Source organism: Symphalangus syndactylus, chromosome 17, assembly GCF_028878055.3.
Source record: "Symphalangus syndactylus isolate Jambi chromosome 17, NHGRI_mSymSyn1-v2.1_pri, whole genome shotgun sequence".
NCBI lineage: Eukaryota > Metazoa > Chordata > Mammalia > Primates > Hylobatidae > Symphalangus > Symphalangus syndactylus.
This window is the reverse complement of record NC_072439.2, coordinates 51,651,755-51,664,854: the sequence shown is the minus strand read 5'-3', so window position 1 is coordinate 51,664,854 and position 13,100 is coordinate 51,651,755. Positions and strand designations below refer to the sequence as shown.

General features: G+C 35.6%; 1 protein-coding gene across 2 annotated transcripts in view; it reads right to left on the bottom strand.

Annotated features, from left to right (window-relative positions):
* The window catches only part of RNF13 (ring finger protein 13), a 177,176-nt gene that overhangs the window by 100,412 nt on the left and 63,664 nt on the right, over positions 1 to 13,100 (bottom strand). For both annotated transcript variants that reach the window (XM_055250875.2, XM_055250877.2), the window contains one exon: positions 5,347 to 5,472. In XM_055250875.2, coding sequence (XP_055106850.1) covers positions 5,347 to 5,472 — 126 coding nt within the window. Of the gene's footprint in view, positions 1 to 5,346; positions 5,473 to 13,100 lie in introns of those variants that run through there.

Here is a 13,100-nt window from a genome sequence, read left to right as displayed (position 1 = left end):
TGAGAACTAGAGAAAAATATCTGTGGGATAAACAAATATCTAGACTTAGAAATAATGCCAAAAGCATTCAGTGAAATGAACATGAAGCAAATGGAAAGTTCCAGTGATACTGTTTAGGCTCTAATCCACATTTTATTATAAGCCCTTAAGGTTTTTAAAGTAAATCACTTTGCAAATATTTATTATTCATCTACCAATGCCATATAATGCAGTAGGCACCAGCACTACAGAATCTAAAACATGATTTTTTTCTCTCACAGAGAGAAACAGAGACTGATGTGGGATTAAACAGTATATAAAAGATACGAGCTGGGAGTGGTGGCTCACGCCTGTAATCCCTGCACTTTGAGAGGCCGAGGCAGGTGGATCACCTGAGGCCAGGAGTTCAAGACTAGCCTGGCCAACATGATGAAATCCCATCTCTACTAAAAACACAAAAAATTAGTTGGGCGTGGTGGCACGCACCTGTAATACCAGCTACTCAGGAGGCTGAGGCAAGAGAATTGCTTGAACCCGGGAGGCAGAGGTTGCAGTGAGCCGAAACCGTGCTACTGCACTCCAGCCTGGGCAACAAGAGCAAAACTCCATCTCAAAAAAAAAAAAAAAAAAGATATGATGAGTTCTACCTGGAAGAAAACCAGGAAAGGTTTCAGACAGGACACAGTTTATCTCAGATTTAAAATAAAGTCAGATTGGCCAGACAGACAAGGAGAAGGAGGACATGCCAGATGGAGGACATGACAGAAACTAAGACAGAGTGGGAGAGACTGCTCAGCACATATGGGGACTTGTAAATTCCTACGAGGTGGGAGCAGTGGCAAAGTAGAGATGAGACTTGAGAGAGAGGCAGAAGTCAGGTAAAGTATCCCAGTTAAGTTTTGTATCTGTATCCCAGTTAAGTTTTATAAAAGCCACATTACAGCAGAAAATAGCTCTGAAGAGACCCAACATATTCCTTATCATCTACGATCCAAATGTACCTCCATTCATGCCCAAAAAAAAAGGGGATGTGGGAAGGGAGAAAAATATCTAAGTCCTTTCAGCCTTGATAACTGGCCTAGATGGCTTTGCAGCTGCATTTTTCAAAAATACTCATTCACACATAAGATGGAATAAGATTCAGCACACACTGCTGAATAAAGTGTGTATGTTGCACCATTTCTGTTTACCAGCCTTCGCTAAAGTCCAGCTAAAATACAGTAAATTGGCTACTCAAAGAAATTGGTGACTTGCCATTATACCCAAGTAATGAAAGCATCTGGTACTGAAATGACAATGGACAGATTTTTTTATAACTTGTCTTTATTCAGTTATAGACGCAGAAAATTGTATAGCTCTGAAAGTTCAATGTTAAGTGATTATTTTAATGGCCTTTCAATTACTAGGTATTTTTACAGATTTTTTTTAAAGTCGTATTTCTCACTGGGATGCCAATTCAAGCCTTTTGAGAAATGTCTCCCTCAAAATGCTTCAAAGTCAATTTTCTAATTAAAAGATTTAATATAGCCTTAATTTATTTGCCAAAGTGCCAATGTTTTTTAATCTCAAATGCTCACCAAAAACTAACATTTCCAAACAATTATATTTTGTCACAGTAAAGAACAGCATCATACAAAGGCAAAATAGCACTGTTTTGCTTTTCCTCTAAAGAGCTGTATTTTTCAGAGGATACAGTTTTTGTAAAACAGTATAAGTGATTACTTTTAGAACAAGTACCTGATGTGTAATCAATAGTTCTTCTTACTGGCTTTTTGGATATTCTACATATTCAAAATTCATTCTGAGCATGGGTTTTGCTGCATCTCCTCAAGGCAAGACAGATTAAAAGGTTCATATGTGTTTCTCTCAACAGAAGATAAAAAATTAAAACAATGGCTCTCTTTATTTGGAAAGCAATTCCCTTTCCTCCAGGAATTGTTAATTGCATTTCTGCTGCCTTCATGGCTATCTTTGAGTCACAAATCACTTGGGATCGTTTGTATGAAGAAAATATGCCATTTTAAAAATTATACATTCCACTTATTCATTTCCTTTTAAAGAAGAAGAAAAGTGTAGGTTTCTTTAATCTTTTTAAAACAAAACTAAGAGTTGTAAAAATCCTTTGAAATACCCACCAACATTAATCATCTGAAATATCTCGATAAATTTTTATTCCTTGTTTCTTTTCTCTTTGTGGTCTACAACAAAGAGTTCCTTTCTCCAAGGAAAACTTTAAAAGATAGAGCCAATTCTCCTTTGTCAGGGATAATTTGTATGTCACTTTGGATAAGAGGCATGCCAAAATATAACCCTGCACTACCATCAATTGTAGTATTATGTATGGAGCTGAATTAAGTTTTCCTCAGTACTCAGTCCTAGTAAGCTATGTAATAAATAAGGAAATATATCATTTTTCTAACTATCTTAAGTCAATGCATCATACAAAATTGTGGATATACATGAATGAACCACTATTGATTATCTACAAGAGATATTTATCTGCAATTCTGAAAAGAAATATTGTACATATTAACACTGATGACCGAATTCCACAACACACTTAATATAAAACTGTATATAACCATTTTGGAAGCTCATTAAATGCAGTCAGAGATTTCTGATATGAAAATTACAGCTAATAAGGCTAACAGCTTATCCATCAGTAACCACTCTAGAAAGGAAATTTTCTTTAGGGTGCGATTCCAGTTGTTTTTCCAGTAACCATAATGACTTTATCCTTACCCAGTCACACTACCTTGATAGGTGATCCATAATTCTTACTATTACAAATTTATGAAACATACTTTCCACAATGGCATGACTAAACTGTCTTTATAAGCCAAGTTAGAAATTTTACATCAACTGACACTGAGTTGCTGTATCACATGTGACTTATCAGACAATTTAATTTCTGAAAAGTCAGCAATTTTGCCATCTTTACCCTTATTCTATTTAATTCTAATGGCAAAAAGCATAAAACATCAACAGCTAAGACCCACTGCCTCCTTCCTGTGTGCAAGGTGCTGTTTGGTAGGCATTTAACATTGATTAGTTCATTTGATCCTCCCAACAATCCTATCATATAGGGAACATTATAATTCTTATTTTACAGATAAGGAAATTGAGGCACATAGAGGTAAAATAACTTGTCCAAGATCATACTGCTAGTAAATGATAAAGATGAGATTGAAATGTATACAGTCTGTTTCCAACCTTGATTATAATCATTGTGTCTCCCCTGTAAACTGATGTTCTAGAAATGTATACAACTCTGACAAAGACAGAAATCATTAGGAATGACATAAGTAAGGAATCTTTAGCCTTAAATGGCCAGAATATACCCCACTGTATATTTATGGAGGAAAAAATAACCAAGTTAAAGAACATGTACAACAGACTAGACTCATTCATTAAAACTGTGCCTACATGGTAAAGTACAATGAGAATTTTTTTAACATTTCCCTGTCTAACATTAGAATGGCTCAACTGAAACCTTCTTCCATGTTTTTCATATGTACATGTTTTTCAAGAATATATTAGACACATAAGCAAAAGGCTATTACATAGTTTGATTTAATAAGTCTTTATTGATTGTTTACCACGCACTATAATACAAATTGGATATATAAATATGATTAAAACATGAACTCTAAACACCATCAATTCACAAATAAGTGAGATATACATATATTCAATAAAAAGTAATAACAATGTGATAAAAAGCAATGAAGGAAGTATTTACAAAGTGGAAGGGTGGCACATTGAGCTGGAATGGTCTGCACTGCAACAGAGGAAGTAGAAAGAAAAGTAAGGCTTCCTGAGGAGGTAACATCCTCAGCTAGCATGTAACCGATGAGATAGATAAATGGGTGGTAAAGATCATTGGAGACAGAGATCTTGGACAGAGAAAATAGTACATGTAAAGGCACCAATGTATGATCAGCACGGCACAGCCAGTTGAGAGAGTTCAGGCAGGCAGTATGGCTGCAACATAAAATTCAAGGCAAGCAGTGAAAAGAGATGAGCTGGAGTAATGACTAAATCATTAAACTCCTTTAGAAGTACTCAGACTCATGATGAGGATCCACTAAAGGGACAAGAAGGCTAATAAGCCTACTGTATTCATTCCTGAGTTGTGGTTTCATCTTCCAAAACAGATATTCATTAACAGTATTTCCCTAATTTTCAAAGTGTACCATCTGCCTTCCCTGCCTATAAAGGAAAGTTATAACAACAGCAAAAAAGTATTCTAGTTTCTAATTATCAGACTGTACCGAGTCCAGAAATTACACAGCATAATAGTGTAGTAAACCTTGGGATCAATAGAATTAGTTTAATTTCTTAGCAGCAAGAAATTAATGAAACATTACAATAACATTTAATTTTAACTGAAGCAACCTGTAATTATTATAGTTTAGTTCTGGATAAAACAGTTAAACTATCATAAACAACTCTGAGGAGCAGGAAGTCTACTACTTTGACTTCAAGCTCTAATTTATTCCCATTTAAAGGCAATTGAGAATCTATATTTGGAACTAACATAAAGTAGTAACAATACCTATCATGTACACAGTCCTATATATTTTCAAATCCCTTTATATTTATTATTTTATTCCTCTCATAAGTTTATTATGGAGGTATCATTTCTTCCATGCAATCAAAATTGCAGAGAAAATTCATGTGCAGCATGACAGGGCGGTTTTTCTTGCTGAACAAATTATCTAAGACCAAGCGACATGAAATAATAGCCCATGTCCTATTCTGGGAGATACATGCAAGACACTATATGACACTCAGCTCTGAGGTAGTCCAGTAACAGTTACACCAAGGTTTATTTTACATAGGCCTCAATGTGGCTCCTTTGCCAATGCCAATCCCAAAATAGACTTTAAAAAACCATACACCTAGAGCAGCACTGGTGATATATGGTGAGGGAGGTGGGTAAACCTTGTTTTACTATCTGAAATGCTAGCTTAACCCATGCCAGAGAGAAGAAACTTTATACAGGGGCAGATTTAACTTACTACAAAAGAGAAACCTCAATGACAATGTAGATACAGGTATAGATGCAGGTTTGAGATTGATACTGGAAGGGTAAAAGCATAAAACTAAAGGCTGAAGTTAAGTTTTCATTCCTAGACGAGATCAAGTAACATTCCACTGTTAAATCACAGTTCAAGATGTCCAACAAATGCCTGAAAATTCTTAGAACCAGTAAACGTTATTTCTATTCTATGCATCCAGTTTATTTTCAATCTTACTGGATTTTAAATTTTAAATGTTTTCTGAAACAAGGGAGGATTTAAATGATTTAAATTAGCTAACTGAACAAATAGGAAACAAAAAAATGAAAAAAGAAAATCATACCTTTATATCAAAATTACAATCAAGTCTTCTAATTAACACGATGAAAGTGCCAGATGAATTGTCTTTTACTGGTGGAGGCAATATGGGTTCACAGGCATTCTCTGGTTTTGAGTTAATCAAAAAACCCTGAAAAAGAATTGGTAAAAATTATCTCTCTGTTTCACTCAATAAATCAATCAACTTACTTCTACAAATATCTTTTCAATTTGTCATGTGTTTTGCATTATGCTAGATGTATTATTGGGCATGTAAAACTGCTCACAATCACAGAACTTCTAAAGCAGCATTTGCTTTCATAAGCATTTAGTTTTCTAAAATAAGTTCTATCTTTTGTATTGAAGTTAAAAAAATAATATTAATAAGCAAACTCATGCATAAGCCAATCACCCCAAAGACAACCAACTGGTATATTTTCTAACAATATTTGACATTTTCAAACCAAGCAAATATGTCTTAAAAATTAACTTTCTTTCATGTTAGCAGACAATGAAATGCACGTAATAAATAAATTTCTAGAAATTTATTATGCAGAAATGCTAGCCTGAGTATGTAAGGTGTATGTGGAAAGATAGTCATTGGTACATTATTTTTAATAGCAAAAACTGGAAATCATGCATATCCACAAGGCAACTATTTAAACAATTATAGTATATTTATACAACAGGAAAATAATGCAGCCATTTAAAAAAATAAGGAAGACCTGTATACACTAAACTGAAAAGACATCCACAAGATAACCATGAATTTAAAAAGTAAACAGCAAGTTGCTTTCCCAGGAATGCAGGATGGTTTGACATAAGAAAATGTAGTAACAGGCTGGTCACGGTGACTCACACTTGCAATCCCAGCACTTTGGGAGGCCGAGGCAGATGGATCACCTGAAGTCAGGAGTTCAAGACCAGCCTGGCCAACATGGCAAAACCCCATCTCTACTAAAAATACAAAAATTAGCCGAGCATGGTGGCACACGCCTGTAGTCCCAGCTACTTGGGAGGCTGAGGCAGGAGAATGGCTTGAACCCAGGAGGTGGAGGTTGCAGTGAGTCAAGATTGTGCCACTGCACTCCAGCCTGGGCAATAGAGCGAAACTCCGTCTCGGAAAAAAAAAAAAAAAAAAATCTGGTAACAAATTAAAACAGAAAAATCAAATGACTATCTTAACTTATGTAAAAAGTGAATAAACACATAAAAAGATGATCAAATTCACTGATTTCACTTATAAAGGAAGGAGGCAATTAAAGCTATGAGACAATGCCTTAACAACAGTTCTGCATGGTCCCTGAACTGGTCACACCAATCATCTATTCACAGGATTTGGCAATTTCTCCTCCCAGAAATTATATTGCTCAGCTTGTGATATGGAAAGTGTTTATACATATCTTGGGTATAAAATGTATCACTCTTTCATTTGCTCATATAATAGCTCCTCTTCTTAATCCCATAAAGCACTTGGTTTTTGTTTTGCAAGGAAGTACAACTGTGGTTATCCTTCCAATGATGAATATTTGCTTTATTCTTGTTAAATTTGCACTCTGCTCTGAGTGCCTTTCTGCAAACACTAACTTTTTGCTCCAATGCTAAACCATATAGTGTAGGAAATATTTTTCAACACGGTTATTATAGCAATCAAACTCAAGCCATATAGATTGGCTTCCAGTTCCAAAATGGTGATGCAGAAGCAAATTGGTTTGACTCCCCCCACAGAAAAAGAAAAACAAATGTACAGCAATGAGATTATGGCCAGAAATAAGCCAGAACTCAAATGTAAGGAGAGATCATTCCCAGGGCCACAGAGAAGTAAAAAAAACTCCCAGCAGACAGAGAATCAGACTTCCACATCCACTATGCCCCTCCCCCCATTTTGCCCAGCACCAACTGCAAGGAAAATTTCCCTCCAACTCACTGTTTCTACACTGGAAAAGTAAGACCAAAGTGGAACCAGATTGCCCACTATCTTCGGTTCCCTAGGAGGAGATCTGTCCCTTCCCTAACCCACAGAAAGCATCACAAGTACCTGAACGGAGAAATATCCATGAGGTAGATAGAGACTAAGAGGGGAAGCAGGACTACAATCCCTAGCCCTGGAAAGGAGAGCCCTCCTTTGTAACTCTACCAAAGGAGATGCCAAATCACAGTAGCTATTCAGTAGCACCATACAGTAGGTTTGTCCCACAGGTCCACCGGGCATGAACCTCCACAGCCAGCCTTCCCACACTGCCAAGATATCCCCGTTGGGACCTGCCCCTTTGGGAAGGGCAGCACTTTGATAATTTACTAGAGCCAAGGTGAACCTAAGCTTAAGGCATCACCTAAAGCCACAAAGGAGGCAGTAACCTAGCAGTAAATAACCTCTAACCAAATACATCCAATAGAAACCAAAACAAGCCAGACAGAGAAGAACAGAATAAATAACTAATCTTTCAATTCAAAGACACTGACATACATCCACAAGAAACAAGAGCAAGCAGAGAACCATGATCCCCAAATGGACAAAGCAAGAAACCAATAAGCAACCCTAACAAGATGGCAATATGTGAACTTTTTAACCAAGAATTCAAAATAGTAGTTTTAAGGAAACTCAGTGATCTCCAAGATAACACAGAAAAGAAATTCAGAAATTTATCAGAAAATTTTAACCAGAAAATTGAAATAATTTTGTTTAAATCAAACAAATTTTGGAACTGAGAAATACATCTGCTGACCTGAAAAATTCATTAGAGGCTCTCAACATCAGAATGGATCAAGAAGAAAGAATCAGCCAAGTCAAAGCCTATTTTTAAATACACAGAAGAGAAAAAAGAAAAGAGTGAAAAGCAATAAAGATCTCCTACAAGATAAAGAAAATTACCTCAAAAGACTAACTCTAAGAATTATTGGTGTTCAAGAGGGAGCTGAGCAAAAGCAAGGTATAGAAACTTATTCAAAAAAATAATAAAAAACTTTCCAAAACTTGAGAAAGATATAAATAACCAGCTATAGGAAGGTCAGAGAACAAACAGATTTGACCCATATAAGACTACCCCAAGACCTACACTAATCAAACTCTCAAAGGTCAAGGACAAAGAGAGGATCCTAAATGCAGCAAGAAAAAAGAAGGAAATAATATAAAAGGAGTTCCAATTCATCTGGCAACAGACTTTTCATTGAAAAACAATACAAGCCAGGAGGGAGTGGAATAACGAGAGAGAGAGAGAGAGAGAGAAAGAAAGCAAAGAACAGAAAGGGAAAGGAGAGGGAAGGAGAAGGGTTGGGAGGAAAGGGGAGGGAAGGAGAGGAGTGGAGAGGATTGGAATGAAGAGGAGCAGAAATGAAAAAGGGAAGGGAGGGAGGCAGGGAGGGAGGCATATGTTACTGTCTTGGTGCGCTTATATTGCTATAAAGGAATACCTGAGGCGGGGTAATTTGTAAAGAGGTTTATTTGGCTCATAGTTCTTCAGGCTATACAAGAAAACACACATACACACACACAAAAGGCATGGCACCAGCATCTGTTTCTGATGGCCTGCTTCCACTCATGCATGGTGGAAGGTGAAGGGGAGCCTGCGTGAGAAGAGATCACATGATAAGAGAGGAGAAGAGAGGGGCCAGACTCTTGAACAACTAGCTCGCACAGGAACTAAGAGTGAGAATTCATTCATTACGGCAGAAGTCACCAAGCCATTCATGAGGGATCCACTTCCCTGACCCAAACATCCTCCCATTGTGCCTTACCTCCAACACTAGGGATCAGATTTCAACATAAGGATCAAATATCCAAACTATGGTAGTTACATTCATACTAATACTACAACCACATCATCATTCTAAAAAAAAAAAAAAAAAAAAAAATTCCAATCAAACATTGCCATTCTAGCTACATGCAACAAAATAATTTCTCTAAAAACAATAATTCTAAGTGGATTATGCTTACACTAGCAATGCATGTCCTCTACAATTGCCACATAATCAGTACAACCCAGTAAAGAATATTTATGCATAATTCATATTCTATAGTATTTGACAAATCCTGTAAAAACATAAAGAGGTTAAATGTAATAACTACAGAATTCTTAACAAAATCTTTGACAGCAAGAGTTCAGAAACAAATGCAAAAAGTAAATCCATGAAAACTTAACAGGCATCAGAAAAATTCTCCTTTAGTATTATAAACAAATGTAGGCCGGGTGTGGTGGCTCAGACCTGTAATCCCAGTACTTTGGGGGGCCGAGGCAGGCAGATCACCTGAGGTCAGGAGTTCAAGACCAGCCTAGCCAATATGGTAAAACCCTGTCTCTACCAAAACTACAAAAATTAGCCAGGCGTGGTGGTACACACCTGTAATCCCAGCTACGCAGGAAGCTGAGGCACAACAATTGCTTGAACCCAGGAGGCGTAGGTTGCAGTGAGCTGAGATTGCACCATTGCACTCCAGCCTGGGTGACAGAGCGAGTGTCCGTCTTAAAAAAAAAAAAAAGAAAAGAAAAAAAAAAAAGAATCAAGACTAAGAGGAATTCTTCAGTAATGAAACAAAAAACATACTGTTTTCCAAAACATAACAAACACAACCACAACAACAAAAAAGACCCTCACTCATTCCTTACTTACCGCAGCACTTGCCATTTGCAATTTGTCATTATAACTCAGTTTATAGTTGAACACAACCTGGTTAATTAAAGTTGGTACAATTTGCTTATCAATCTGATTAAAGGGATCATAATGATGGAGATGGTCAGATCCTAACAAGAGGAATTATTTCAGTATTCAGAATTCAAAGAGAATGGCAACTGGCAAGAAGGGATAGTGCAGGCAAACAAAAGTAGGGAGAACAATTACAATACCTTAATAAGGGTACTGTCATTGCCATTAGTTATTCTGCTAATTTCAAAGGTGATGATTACTCATTCACTTATTTCATGAAACAGGGAATATATCAAATGCAAAATATAATGAATTATTTTATTACTTATCACTTACAGAAGGGAGATATTACTAAACTCATCAAAGTGGCTGGACATTCTTTTATACCAGCAGTATATAAAAATACCTGGTTTCATATCCTTGCCAGTTGTAGATATTGTTAGACTCGTATTTTTAATAATTTGATGAGTGTGAATTGGCATCTAGTTATAATGTATACAAGGAGACATATTTAAAAGATGTTCACTAAAAAAGAAAGTAAAAAACTGGCATCTACCAGCAAATGAATGAAAAAATAAATTGTGGCACATTCATAAAATGCAGTATGCAACAGTTAAAATGAATTAGGAATATGTAATAACAAAAATTTCAAATATAGTGTTAGATGAAAAAGCAAGTTTTAAAACCAGAGCAAAGAAAATTTAAATGGAAGCACAACGTTTATAGATGTATATATGGTAGAAAAAAATATATATACATATGTTTTATAACATAAATGGGAAAGATACACATAAGTTTCAGGATAATGATCATCTATAAGGAGCGAGGTAAGGGAACAGAATATGGTAGGACAAAAAGGATGTTTCAGTAGTATCTGTAATATTTTATTTCTTCTTTCAAAAAAATAGTAAAATATTAACCTCTAGGTAGCAGATATACAGGATGCTGTTATTCTCATACTCTAGTCTATGCTTGAAATATTTCAATTTTTAAAAAGTGAAAGCAATCTAAATGTCCAATGACACAAGGGATTGGTTACATTATGGTGTAATTTAAGTACTATAATAAATTGTATAATTTTGAATGATGATATGAATGTACAGATTTTTATATGGAAAGATATTCATGATATTGGATATGCCATCCAACATATTGCCAATTTTTTTAAGTTGCATAACACATATAAGTGCATAAAATGAAGGCATGAATGTGTCTACATAAGTTCACACAGTTGTACCCAAACATCTACCATTATAATATTTAATTGTAGAATTATGTATGATTTTCATATCCTTTTAAAACTTTATTGATATTTAATTTTATATATTTATGGGGTGCATGTGATAATTTGTTTCATGCATAAAATGTGTAATGATCAAGTCAGGACACTTGAGGAATCTATTACCTTGAGTATTTATCATTTCTATGTGTTGAGAACATTTCAAGTTCTGTCTTCTAGCTACTTTAAAATATACCTAATACATTATTGCTAACTATAGTCACCCTACTCTGTTATCAAACATTAGAACTTATACCTTCTATCTAACTGCATGTTTGTACCCACTGACCAACCTTTCTTCATCTCCCCCTCTCAACCACATCCTTTTCTCACCCTCTGGTATCTATCAATCTACTCTCAACCTCCATAAGATCAACTTTCTTAGCTCCTACAAATGAGTGAGAACATTGGGTATTTGTTCTTTCTCTGCCTGTATAATTCCACTTGACATAATAATCTGTAGTTCCATTCATGTTGCAACAAATGACATGGTTTCATTCTTTTTTATAGCCAAATAGTATTACATTCCATATATGTACTTTTTTTAATCCATTCATCTATTCATGGACAGTAGGTTGATTCCACATCTTGGCTATTGTGAATAGTGATATAATAAACATGCAAGTGCAGGTATCCCTTTGATACACTTCTTTTCCTTTGGATAAATACCCAGTGGTGGAACTGCTGGATCCTATGGTAGTACTATATTTAGTTCTCCCCCACCCCCTTTTTAGCTTTTTTTTTTTTAAATCTCCATACCATTTTCCACAGTAGTTGTACTAATTTCCATTCCCACTAACAGTGTATGAGTTCCCTCTTCTCTGAATCCTTGCCAAAATCTGTCATTTTTTTGTCATTTTAATAATAGTCATCCTAACTGGATTAAGATGCTATCTCGCTGTGGTTTTGATTTACATTTCCCTGATGATTCGTGATGTTAAACATTTTTTTCATATGCCCATTGGCCATTTGTATGTCTTCTTTTGAGAAATATCTGTTTAGATCATTTGCCCTTTTTTAAATCAGACTGTCTTTTTGCTGTTGAGATGTTCAAATTCCTTATATATTCTGGATATTAGTCCCCTGTCACATGGAGAGTTTGCAAACATCTTCTCCCATTCAACAGGTTGTCTCTTCACTCTGTTGACTCCTTTGCTGTGCAAAAGCTTAGTTCAATACAGCATCATTTGTCTATTTTTCTTTTTGTTGTCTGTGCTTTTGTGATTTTAGCTGTAAAATCTTTGCCTAGATCAATGCCCTGAAGTGTTTTCCATATGTTTTCTTCCAATAGTTTTATAGTTTTGGGGCTTTAATTCTTTAGTCCATCTTGAGTTGATTTTTGTATATGGTCAGAGATGAGGGTTCAGTTTCATTCTTCTGCATATGGATACCAATTTTCCCAGCATTCTTTATTGAAGAGACTGTCCTTTCCCCAATGTATGTTCTTGGCATCTTTGTCAATAATCATTTGGCTATAAATATGTGAATTTACTTCTGGATCCTCTACTCTGTAGCATTGGTCTATGTGTCTGTTTTTATATCAATACCATACTGTTTTGGTTCTTATAGCCTTGTTATATATATATGTATGTGCATAATATGTATATATGTGTGTGTATATATATGTATAAATACATTATATAGACACATTTTATATATATATATATATATATATATATATATATATATATATATTTTGTTTGTTTGTTTGTTTTTGTAGATGGGAGTCTCTCTCTGTTGCCCAGGCTGGGGTACAGTGGCATGATCTCAGCTCACTGCAACCTGCATCTCCATTCAAGTGATTCTCCTGCCTCAGCCTCCCGAGTAGCTGGGACTACAGGTGCCCACCACCATGTCCG